The 12,514-nt window shown below is 56.7% G+C and overlaps 1 protein-coding gene across 2 annotated transcripts in view; it reads left to right on the plus strand.

Annotated features, from left to right (window-relative positions):
- The first annotated feature begins 2,294 nt into the window (after positions 1 to 2,294).
- The window catches only part of LOC140402904 (uncharacterized), a 64,435-nt gene continuing 54,215 nt past the window's right edge, over positions 2,295 to 12,514 (plus strand). For both annotated transcript variants that reach the window (XR_011938182.1, XM_072490538.1), the window contains exon 1: positions 2,295 to 5,327. Coding sequence is in view for 1 of the 2 variants with exons in the window: in XM_072490538.1 (XP_072346639.1) it covers positions 4,770 to 5,327 (558 nt within the window). In the remaining variant the exon portion in view is untranslated. The remainder of the gene's footprint in view (positions 5,328 to 12,514) is intronic.

Below are 12,514 nucleotides of genomic sequence, written 5' to 3' on the forward strand. Positions count from 1 at the left end.
TGACCCGTAACCGGCAGCGAGAGTCCGACTCTGACCCGTAACCGTCAGCGAGGGTCCGACTCTGACCCGTAACCGGCTGCGAGGGTCCGACTCTGACCCGTAACCGGCAGCGAGGGTCTGACCCGTAACCGGCAGCGAGAGTCTGACCCGCAACCGGCAGCGAGAGTCTGACCCGTAACCGGCAGCGAGAGTCCGACTCTGACCCGTAACCGGCAGCGAGGGTCTGACCCGTAACCGGCAGCGAGAGTCTGACCCGTAACCGGCAGCGAGAGTCCGACTCTGACCCGTAACCGGCAGCGAGAGTCCGACTCTGACCCGTAACCGGCAGCGAGTGTCCGACTCTGACCCGTAACCGGCAGCGAGGGTCTGACCCGTAACCGGCAGCGAGAGTCCGACTCTGACCCGTAACCGGCAGCAAGACTCTGACCCGTAACCGGCCGCGAGAGTCCGACTCTGACCCGTAACCGGCAGCGAGAGTCCGACTCTGACCCGTAACCGGCAGCGAGAATCTGACCCGTAACCGGCAGCGAGAGTCCGACTCTGATCCGTAACCGGCAGCGAGGGTCTGACCCGTAACCGGCAGCGAGAGTCTGACCTGTAACCGGCAGCGAGAGTCCGACTCTGACCCGTAACCGGCAGCGAGGGTCCGACTCTGACCCGTAACCGGCAGCGAGAGTCCGACTCTGACCCGTAACCGGCAGCGAGAGTCTGACCCGTAACCGGCAGCGAGAGTCCGACTCTGACCCGTAACCGGCAGCGAGATTCTGACCCGTAACCGGCAGCGAGAGTCCGACTCTGACCCGTAATCGGCAGCGAGGGTCTGACCCGTAACTGGCAGCGAGAGTCTGACCTGTAACCGGCAGCGAGAGCCCGACTCTGACCTGTAACCGGCAGCGAGGGTCCGACTCTGACCCGTAACCGGCAGCGACAGTCCGACCCGTAACCGGCAGCGAGAGTCCGACTCTGACCCGTAACCGGCAGCGAGAGTCCGACTCTGACCCGTAACCGGCAGCGAGAGTCTGACCCGTAACCGGCAGCGAGGGTCTGACCCGTAACCGGCAGCGAGAGTCTGACCCGTAACCGGCAGCGAGAGTCCGACTCTGACCCGTAACCGGCAGCGAGAGTCTGACCCGTAACCGGCAGCGAGGGTCCGACTCTGACCCGTAACCGGCAGCGAGAGTCCGACTCTGACCCGTAACCGGCAGCGAGAGTCTGACCCGTAACCGGCAGCGAGAGTCCGACTCTGACCCGTAACCGGCAGCGAGAGCCTGACCCGTAACTGGCAGCGAGAGTCCGACTCTGACCCGTAACCGGCAGCGAGGGTCTGACCCGTAACCGGCAGCGAGAGTCTGACCCGTAACCGGCAGCGAGAGTCCGACTCTGACCCGTAACCGGCAGCGAGAGTCCGACTCTGACCCGTAACCGGCAGCGAGAGTCTGACCCGTAACCAGCAGCGAGGGTCTGACCCGTAACCGGCAGCGAGGGTCTGACTCTGACCCGTAACCGGCAGCGAGTGTCTGACCCGTAACCGGCAGCGAGGGTCCGACTCTGACCCGTAACCGGCAGCGAGAGTCTGACCCGTAACCGGCAGCGAGAGTCCGACTCTGACCCGTAACCGGCAGCGAGATTCTGACCCGTAACCGGCAGCAAGAGTCCGACTCTGACCCGTAACCGGCAGCGAGGGTCTGACCCGTAACTGGCAGCGAGAGTCTGACCTGTAACCGGCAGCGAGAGTCCGACTCTGACCTGTAACCGGCAGCGAGGGTCCGACTCTGACCCGTAACCGGCAGCGACAGTCCGACTCTGACCCGTAACCGGCAGCGAGAGTCCAACTCTGACCCGTAACCGGCAGCGCGAGTCCGACTCTGACCCGTAACCGGCAGTGAGAGTCCAACTCTGACCCGTAACCGGCAGCAAGAGTCCGACTCTGACCCGTAACCGGCAGCGAGAGTCCAACTCTGACCCGTAACCGGCAGCGAGAGTCTGACCCGTAACCGGCAGCGAGAGTCCGACTCTGACCCGTAACCGGCAGCGAGGGTCCGACTCTGACCCGTAACCGGCTGCGAGGGTCCGACTCTGACCCGTAACCGGCAGCGAGGGTCTGACCCGTAACCGGCAGCGAGAGTCTGACCCGTAACCGGCAGCGAGAGTCTGACCCGTAACCGGCAGCGAGAGTCCGACTCTGACCCGTAACCGGCAGCGAGGGTCTGACCCGTAACCGGCAGCGAGAGTCTGACCCGTAACCGGCAGCGAGAGTCCGACTGTGACCCGTAACCGGCAGCGAGAGTCCGACTCTGACCCGTAACCGGCAGCGAGTGTCCGACTCTGACCCGTAACCGGCAGCGAGGGTCTGACCCGTAACCGGCAGCGAGAGTCCGACTCTGACCCGTAACCGGCAGCGAGAGTCTGACCCGTAACCGGCCGCGAGAGTCCGACTCTGACCCGTAACCGGCAGCGAGAGTCCGACTCTGACCCGTAACCGGCAGCGAGAGTCTGACCCGTAACCGGCAGCGAGAGTCCGACTCTGATCCGTAACCGGCAGCGAGGGTCTGACCCGTAACCGGCAGCGAGAGTCTGACCTGTAACCGGCAGCGAGAGTCCGACTCTGACCCGTAACCGGCAGCGAGGGTCCGACTCTGACCCGTAACCGGCAGCGAGAGTCCGACTCTGACCCGTAACCGGCAGCGAGAGTCTGACCCGTAACCGGCAGCGAGAGTCCGACTCTGACCCGTAACCGGCAGCGAGATTCTGACCCGTAACCGGCAGCGAGAGTCCGACTCTGACCCGTAACCGGCAGCGAGGGTCTGACCCGTAACTGGCAGCGAGAGTCTGACCTGTAACCGGCAGCGAGAGTCCGACTCTGACCTGTAACCGGCAGCGAGGGTCCGACTCTGACCCGTAACCGGCAGCGACAGTCCGACCCGTAACCGGCAGCGAGAGTCCGACTCTGACCCGTAACCGGCAGCGAGAGTCCGACTCTGACCCGTAACCGGCAGCGAGAGTCTGACCCGTAACCGGCAGCGAGGGTCTGACCCGTAACCGGCAGCGAGAGTCTGACCCGTAACCGGCAGCGAGAGTCCGACTCTGACCCGTAACCGGCAGCGAGAGTCTGACCCGTAACCGGCAGCGAGGGTCCGACTCTGACCCGTAACCGGCAGCGAGAGTCCGACTCTGACCCGTAACCGGCAGCGAGAGTCCGACTCTGACCCGTAACCGGCAGCGAGAGTCTGACCCGTAACCGGCAGCGAGAGTCCGACTCTGACCCGTAACCGGCAGCGAGGGTCTGACCCGTAACCGGCAGCGAGAGTCCGACTCTGATCCGTAACCGGCAGCGAGAGTCCGACTCTGACCCGTAACCGGCAGCGAGAGTCCGACTCTGACCCGTAACCGGCAGCGAGAGTCTGACCCGTAACCAGCAGCGAGGGTCTGACCCGTAACCGGCAGCGAGGGTCTGACTCTGACCCGTAACCGGCAGCGAGTGTCTGACCCGTAACCGGCAGCGAGGGTCCGACTCTGACCCGTAACCGGCAGCGAGGGTCCGACTCTGACCCGTAACCGGCAGCGAGAGTCTGACCCGTAACCGGCAGCGAGAGTCCGACTCTGACCCGTAACCGGCAGCGAGGGTCTGACCCGTAACCGGCAGCGAGAGTCTGACCCGTAACCGGCAGCGAGAGTCCGACTCTGACCCGTAACCGGCAGCGAGAGTCTGACCCGTAACCGGCAGCGAGGGTCTGACCCGTAACCGGCAGCGAGAGTCTGACACGTAACCGGCAGCGAGGGTCTGACTCTGACCCGTAACCGGCAGCGAGGGTCCGTCTCTGACCCGTAACCGGCAGCGAGAGTCTGACCCGTAACCGGCAGCGAGAGTCCGGGTCTGACCTGTAACCGGCAGCGAGAGTCTGACCCGTAACCGGCAGCGAGGGTCTGACTCTGACCCGTAACCAGCAGCGAGGGTCTGACCTGTAACCGGCAGCGAGGGACTGACCCGTAACCGGCAGCGAGGGTCTGACCCGTAACCGGCAGCGAGGGTCTGACCCGTAACCGGCAGCGAAGGTCTGACCCGTAACCAGCAGCGAGGGTGTGACTCTGACCCGTCACCAGCAGCGAGAGTCTGACTCTGACCCGTAACCGGCAGCGAGGGTCTGACCCGTAACCGGCAGCAAGGGTCTGACCCGTAACCGGCAGCGAGGGTCTGACCCGTAACAATCAGCGATGGTCTGACTCTGACCCGTAACCAGCAGCGAGGGTCTGACTCTGACCCGTAACCGGCAGCGATGGTCCGACCTGTAACCGGCAGCGAGGGTCTGACCCGTAACCGGCAGCGAGAGTCCGACTCTGACCCGTAACCGGCAGCGAGGGTCCGACTCTGACCCGTAACCGGCAGCGAGGGTCCGACCTGTAACCGGCAGCGAGGGTCTGACCCGTAACCGGCAGTGAGAGTCCGACTCTGACCCGTAACCGGCAGCGAGGGTCCGACTCTGACCCGTAACCGGCAGCGAGGGTCTGACTGACCCGTAACCGGCAGCGAGGGTCCGACTCTGACCCGTAACCGGCAGCGAGGGTCTGACTGACCCGTAACCGGCAGCGAGGGTCCGACTCTGACCCGTAACCGGCAGCGAGGGTCCGACCCGTAACCGGCAGCGAGGGTCTGACCCGTAACTGGCAGCCGGTTACTGCCACACCCTGAACTGTCACAGGCAGTGATATTCTCTGTGTGCTGACTGAATCAATAATTGTTCTCTCTGTTGCAGGGTCAGCGAAGCTCCACGATGGAGCTGGTACAGGGTGCGGGCACTGCCCTACGGCCAGTGGAGGACACCGTGCGGGAGACCATTCCGTCGCGGACCGGCAGGCGGCCAGCCGAGGCGGCCGAGGACGACGACTGCTTCATCTGCTCCGAGTGCGGCATGAGCTTCGAGCAGTACGGCCAGCTGAAGCTGCACCTGGCAGCCCACGGCAGGGGCGACCGCCGGCACCTCCCGTGCCCAGCCTGCGGCAAGCGTTTCGGCTGCTCCTCGCACCTGGCTCAGCACCAGTGCACCCACTCCGGGGAGAGGCCCTTCCAGTGCTCCGCCTGCGGCCGGGGCTTCAGCCGCTCGGCCACCCTTCGCCGCCACCAGGTGACCCACACCGGCGCCAAGCCTTACAAGTGCCCCAGCTGCGCCAAGGAGTTCAGCCACTCTTCCTCGCTGACCAAACACCAGCACCGCCACAACGAGGACTGGCCCCTTCAGTGCGGCGTCTGCGGCCGGGAGTTCAAGCAGCGCTCGGCGCTGGGCATCCACAAACTCTACCATGCGGCGGAGAAGCGGCGGCGAGAACACCAGGTAGCGCCGCCTACCCGTCTCTGTGAGGGAGCTACGTGGGGGTGGGGGGGGGGGGGGTGGTATAGATAACCAAGCTCGGCCTCAGCAACAGGGAGTAATAGTGGAACCCCAACTGAAGGGGAAATCAGATTGCTCCACTAAGGAGGGTAGACAAGGGTGGCACGGTTGATGTAATATATCTAGACTTCCTGAAGGTCGTCAATAAGATGCCACGTTACAGGCTGATGAATCAATTTAGGTGGATTGGCCGTGCTAAATTGTCCCTTAGTATCCAAAGATGTGCGGGTTAGGTGGATTGGCCGTGCTAAATTGTCCCTTAGTGTCCAAAGATGTGCGGGTTAGGTGGATTGGCCGTGCTAAATTGTCCCTTCGCGTCCAAAGATGTGCAGGTTGGGTGGATTGGCCGTGCTAAATTGCCCCTTCGCGTCCAAAGATGTGCGGGTTAGGTGGATTGGCCGTGCTAAATTGCCCCTTAGTGTCCAAAGATGTGCAGGTTAGGTGGATTGGCCGGGCTAAATTGCCCCTTAGTGTCCAAAGATGTGCAGGTTAGGTGGGTTGGCCGTGCTAAATTGTCCCTTAGTGTCCAAAGATGTGCAGGTTAGGTGGATTGGCCGGGCTAAATTGCCCCTTGGTGTCCAAAGATGTGCAGGTTAGGTGGGTTGGCCGTGCTAAATTGCCCCATAGTGTCCAAAGATGTGCAGGTTAGGTGGATTGGCCGGGCTAAATTGCCCCTTAGTGTCCAAAGATGTGCAGGTTAGGTGGATTGGCCGTGCTAAATTGTCCCTTAGTGTCCAAAGATGTACAGGTTAGGTGATTGACCGTGCTAAATTGTCCCTTAGTGTCCAAAGATGTGCAGGTTAGGTGGATTGGCCGGGCTAAATTGCCCCTTAGTGTCCAAAGATGTGCAGGTTAGGTGGATTGGCCGTGTTAAATTGTTCCTTAGTGTCCACAGATGTGCAGGTTAGGTGGATTGGCCCGGCTAAATTGTCCCTTAGTGTCCAAAGATGTGCAGGTTAGGTGGATTGGCCGTGCTAAATTGCCGATTTGTGTCCAAAGATGTGGTTAGGTGGATTGGCCGTGCTAAATTGTCCCTTAGTGTCCAAAGATGTACAGGTTAGGTGGATTGGCCGTGCTAAATTGTCCCTTAGTGTCAAAAGATGTACAGGTTAGGTGGATTGGCCGTGCTAAATTGTCCCTTAGTGTCCAAAGATGTGCAGGTTAGGTGGATTGGCCGGGCTAAATTGCCGATTTGTGTCCAAAGATGTGGTTAGGTGGATTGGCCGTGCTAAATTGTCCCTTAGTGTCCAAAGATGTGCAGGTTAGGTGGATTGGCCGTGCTAAATTGTCCCTTAGTGTCCAAAGATGTGCAGGTTAGGTGGATTGGCCGTGCTAAATTGTCCCTTAGTGTCAAAAGATGTACAGGTTAGGTGGATTGGCCGTGCTAAATTGTCCCTTAGTGTCCAAAGATGTGCAGGTTAGGTGGATTGGCCGGGCTAAATTGCCCCTTAGTGTCCAAAGATGTGCAGGTTAGGTGGGTTGGCCGTGCTAAATTGCCCCTTAGTGTCCAAAGATGTGCAGGTTAGGTGGACTGGCCGTGCTAAATTGTCCCTTAGTGTCCAAAGATGTGCAGGTTAGGTGGATTGGCCTGCTAAATTGTCCCTTAGTGTCCAAAGATGTACAGGTTAGGTGGATTGGCCATGCTAAATTGTCCCTCAGTGTCCAAAGATGTGCAGGTTAGGTGGATTGGCCGTGCTAAATTGTCCCTTAGTGTCCAAAGATGTACAGGTTAGGTGGATTGGCCGGGCTAAATTGCCCCTTAGTGTCCAAAGATGTGCAGGTTAGGTGGATTGGCCGTGCTAAATTGTCCCTTAGTGTCCAAAGATGTGCAGGTTAGGTGGATTGGCCGTGCTAAATTGCCCCATAGTGTCCAAAGATGTACAGGTTAGGTGGATTGGCCGTGTTAAATTGCCCCTTAGTGTCCAAAGATGTGCAGGTTAGGTGGATTGGCCGTGCTAAATTGTCCCTTAGTGTCCAAAGATGTGCAGGTTAGGTGGATTGGCCGTGCTAAATTGTCCCTTAGTGTCCAAAGATGTGCGGGTTAGGTGGATGGGCCGTGCTAAATTGTCCCTTAGTGTCAAAAGATGTACAGGTTAGGTGGATTGGCCGTGCTAAATTGTCCCTTAGTGTCCAAAGATGTGCAGGTTAGGTGGATTGGCCGTGCTAAATTGCCCCTTAGTGTCCAAAGATGTGCAGGTTAGGTGGATTGGCCGTGCTAAATTGCCCCTTAGTGTCCACAGATATACAGGTTAGGTGGATTGGCTGTGTTAAATTGCCCCTTAGTGTCCAAAGATGTACTGGTTAGGTGATTGACCGTGCTAAATTGTCCCTTAGTGTCCAAAGATGTGCAGGTTAGGTGGAGTGGCCGTGCTAAATTGCCCCTTAGTGTCCACAGATATACAGGTTAGGTGGATTGGCCGTGCTAAATTGTCCCTTAGTGTCCAAAGGTGTGCAGGTTAGGTGGATTGGCCGTGCTAAATTGCCCCTCCGCGTCCAAAGATATGCAGGTTAGGTGGATTGGCCGTGCTAAATTGTCCCTTAGTGTCCAAAGATGTGCAGGTTAGGTGGATTGGCCGTGCTAAATTGTCCCTTAGTGTCCACAGATGTGCAGGTTAGGTGGATTGGCCATGCTAAATTGTCCCTTAGTGTCCACAGATGTGCAGGTTAGGTGGATTGGCCGTGCTAAATTGTCCCTTCGCGTCCAAAGATGTGCAGGTTAGGTGGATTGGCCGTGCTAAATTGCCCCTCCGCTTCCAAAGATGTGCAGGTTAGGGGGATTGGCCGTGCTAAATTGCCGATTTGTGTCCAAAGATGTGGTTAGGTGGATTGGCCGTGCTAAATTGTCCCTTAGTGTCCAAAGATGTGCAGGTTAGGTGGATTGGCCGTGCTAAATTGCCCTTAGTGTCCAAAGATGTGCGGGTTAGATGGATTGGCCGTGCTAAATTGCCCCTCCGCGTCCAAAGATATGCATATTAGGTGGATTGGCCGTGCTAAATTGTCCCTTAGTGTCCAAAGATGTACAGGTTAGGTGGATTGGCCGTGCTAAATTGTCCCTTAGTGTCCAAAGATGTGCAGGTTAGGTGGAGTGGCCGTGCTAAATTGTCCCTTAGTGTCCAAAGATGTACAGGTTAGGTGGATTGGCCGTGCTAAATTGTCCCTTAGTGTCCAAAGATGTGCAGGTTAGGTGGATTGGCCGTGCTAAATTGCCCCTTAGTGTCCAAAGATGTGCAGGTTAGGTGGATTGGCCGTGCTAAATTGTCCCTTAGTGTCCAAAGATGTGCAGGTTAGGTGGATTGGCCGTGCTAAATTGTCCCTTAGTGTCCAAAGATGTACAGGTTGGGTGGATTGGCCGTGCTAAATTGTCCCTTAGTGTCCAAAGATGTGCAGGTTAGGTGGATTGGCCGTGCTAAATTGCCCCTTAGTGTCCAAAGATGTGCAGGTTGGGTGGATTGGCCGTGCTAAATTGTCCCTTAGTGTCCAAAGATGTGCAGGTTAGGTGGATTGGCCGTGCTAAATTGTCCCTTAGTGTCCAAAGATGTGCAGGTTAGGTGGATTGGCCGTGCTAAATTGTCCCTTAGTGTCCAAAGATGTACAGGTTAGGTGGATTGGCCATGATAAATTGCCGCTTTGTGTCCAAAGATGTGCAGGTTAGGTGGATTGGCCGTGCTAAATTGTCCCTTAGTGTCCAAAGATGTACAGGTTAGGTGGATTGGCCATGATAAATTGCCGCTTTGTGTCCAAAGATGTGCAGGTTGGGTGGGGTTACGGGGATCGGCCGGGAGGGGAGTGGGCTTGGGTAGGGCATTCTTTTGGAGAGTTGATGCAGACTCGATGGGCCGAATGGTGTCCTGCAGTGTCGGGATTCTGTGGAGTACTGGTACAGCTTTGGTCTCCGCTGTAAAGGATTCAATTGGATTAACGGCTCAGAGAAGATATACGCGACATGTCCCGGGGTGCAGGGTGGGTGTGTTGGACGTGGGGGAATGTAGTCTTCTGAGGAAAGGTTGAGCTGGTCCGGCCTGTATCCATAAAATGCTGAGGGGGGGGGGCGCTCTGACAGGGTGGGTACCTCGTGGGAGAGGGTAGAAATAAGGGAGAGATTTGACAATGATAGATCTCCGATTTAAGAAGGAGATGAGGAGAAATTTCATCTGTCAAGAGTGTCACGCATTGTGTTCCCCAGAGGGCGGTGGAGCATGCTCGAGGGGTAGAATGGTCGACTCCTGCACCCAATTAGCATCTTCAGAATTCATTTTGCCAGCTGCACATCTTTAAGGGACAATTTTTTTTTTTTAATAAACATTTATTGGGGTATGTTTGGTATAGAAACAACAACTAAATAGACGATACGTGAATCCATAAACATAGTGCAAAAACCGTTTACCTTGCGTACAAGTCCTACTCTTATTGACCCCCTATTCTTACCTAAAATTGACTCTCCCCACCACCCTGTCTGTTGACGAATTTTCCGCAAAGCTGTCGGCGAATGGTTGCCACCTCCGTGCGAACCTGAACAGTGACCCTCTCAAGGCGAACTTGATTTTCTCCAAACACAGAAAGATAGCCAGGTCTCCGACTTCGGGGCTTTGAGTCCCTCCATGCCAATAGTATCCGTCTCCCGGCTACCAGGGAAGCAAAGGCCAGAACATCTGCCTCTTTCTCCTCCTGGATTCCCGGATCTTCCCACAGCCTGACCCAGCGCCACCCTTGTTTTTAACACCGTTTTTAACATCTGCAAACCCCTGCCAAAATCCCCTAAGTTCCGGACATGTGGACATGGTTCGCCGGTCCTCCCGCGCATTTTGCGCGTCTGTCCTCCACCCCAAAGAATCTGCTCACCCAGGCCACTGTCATGTGAGCCCAGTGCACAACCTTAAATTGTATCAGGCTGAGCCTGGCACATGTTGCAGACGCGTTGACTCTACTCAACACGTCCGCCCATAGAACACCCTCTATCTCCCAGCTCCTTCTCCCACTTACGCTTCAGCTCCTCGGTCTGCGTCTCCTCCGACCCCATAAGCTCCTTTATAGATGTCCGAGACGCCCCCCTACCCACCCTCTGGAAATTACCCTGTCCTGAATCCCCCTCGGCGGTAGGAGCGGGAAGGTTGCCACCTGTTTACGAAGGAAGTCACGCACCTGCAAGTATCTGAATTTGTTTCCCCTCGCCAGCCCAAACCTTTCCTCCAGCGCCCTCATACTCGGAAAGCTCCCCTCTATGAATACATCCCCATCCTCTCAATCCCCGCTCTCCGCCATATCCGGAATCCCCCATCCATTCTTCCCGGGGCAAACCGGTGATTATTACAGATTGGGGGCCAGACCGATGCTCCCTCTGCTCCCACATTCCACCTCCACTGGCCCCCCAAACTCTCAGGGCCGCCACCACCACGGGGCTGGTGGAGTACCGCGCTGGCGGGAGCAGCAGAGGCGCAGTTACCAACGCCCCCAGACTGGCGCCCTTACAAGAAGCCGCCTCCATACGCACCCACGGCGACAACGGGACCGCGTCCCGTCTCCGGAAATCATCCTTCATTTGGTCCACCAGCTGGGCCAGATTCGATTTATGCAGCCGGTCCCATTCCCACGCCACTTGGATGCCCAAGTATCTGAAACTACCCCCTCCTGACCTAAACGGCAGCTCCCCCAATCGCCCCTCCTGTCCCCACGCCTGAACCACAAACATCTCATTCTTTTCCATATTTACCTTATACCCCGAAAACCGGCCAAATTCCCCTAGAATCTTCATGATTTCCTCCATCCCCTCTACTGGGTCCGAAACGTACAGAAGCAGATCATCCGCATAAAGCGAAACCCTGTGCTCCACCACCCCCCCCTCCCCCGGGACCAGTCCCCTCCAGCCCCTTGAAGCTCTCAGAGTGATTGCCAACGGCTCTATGGCCAGCGCAAACAACAGTGAGGGGAGGGGGCATCCCTGTCTCGTCCCCCGGTGCAGTCTAAAATAGTCCGAAGTTGTCCTGTTCATCCGCGCACTTGCCACAGGAGCCTGATACAGCAACCTGACCCAGTCAATAAAGCCCAGCCCAAATCCGAACAGTCCCAGTACCTCCCACAGATAGTCCCATTCTACCCGATCAAAAGCCTTTTCTGCATCCATTGCGATCACTACCTACACCTCCCTACCTTCCGGGGGTATCATGATCACATTTAACAACCTTACATTGGCCACCAACTGCCTGCCCTTAACAAACCCCGTCTGCTCCTCCCCAATAACAAAAGAATAAAGAACAAAGAAACGTACAGCACAGGAACAGGCCCTTCGGCCCTCCAAGCCCGTGCCGGCCATGCTGCCCGTCTAAACTACAATCTTCTACACTTCCTGGTTCCGTATCCCTCTATTCCCATCCTATTCATGTAATTGTCAAGTTACCCCTTAAATGTCACTATCGTCCCTGCTTCCACCACCTCCTCCGGTAGCGAGTTCCAGGCACCCACTACCCTCTGCGTAAAGAACTTGCCTCGTGCATCTACTCTAAACCTTGCCCCTCGCACCTTAAACCTATGCCTCCTAGTAATTGACCCCTCTACCCCGGGGAAAAGCCTCTGACTATCCACTCTGTCTATGCCCCTCATAATTTTGTAGACCTCCATCAGGTCGCCCCTCAACCTCCTTCGTTCTAGTGAGAACAAACCGAGTTTATTCAACCGCTCCTCATAGCTAACGCCCTCCATACCAGGCAACATTCTGGTACATCTCTTCTGCACTCTCTCGAAAGCCTCCACATCCTTCTGGTAGTGTGGCGACCAGAATTGAACACTACTCCAAGTGTGGCCTAACTAAGGTTCTATACAGCTGCAACATGACTTGCCAATTCTTATACTCAATGCCCCGGCCAATGAAGGCAAGCATGCCGTATGCCTTCTTGACTACCTTCTCCACCCGTGTTGCCCCTTTCAATGACCTGTGGACCTGTACTCCTAGATCTCTTTGACTTTCAATACTCTTGAGGGTTCTACCATTCACTGTATATTCCCTACCTGCATTAGACCTTCCAAAATGCATTACCTCACATTTGTCCGGATTAAATTCCATCTGCCATCTCTCCGCCCAAGCCTCCAAACAATCTAAATCCTGCTGTATCCTCCGACAGTCCTCATCGCTATCTGCA

The sequence above is a fragment of the Scyliorhinus torazame genome, chromosome 26 (genome assembly GCF_047496885.1).
Source record: "Scyliorhinus torazame isolate Kashiwa2021f chromosome 26, sScyTor2.1, whole genome shotgun sequence".
Classification (NCBI taxonomy): Eukaryota; Metazoa; Chordata; class Chondrichthyes; order Carcharhiniformes; family Scyliorhinidae; genus Scyliorhinus; species Scyliorhinus torazame.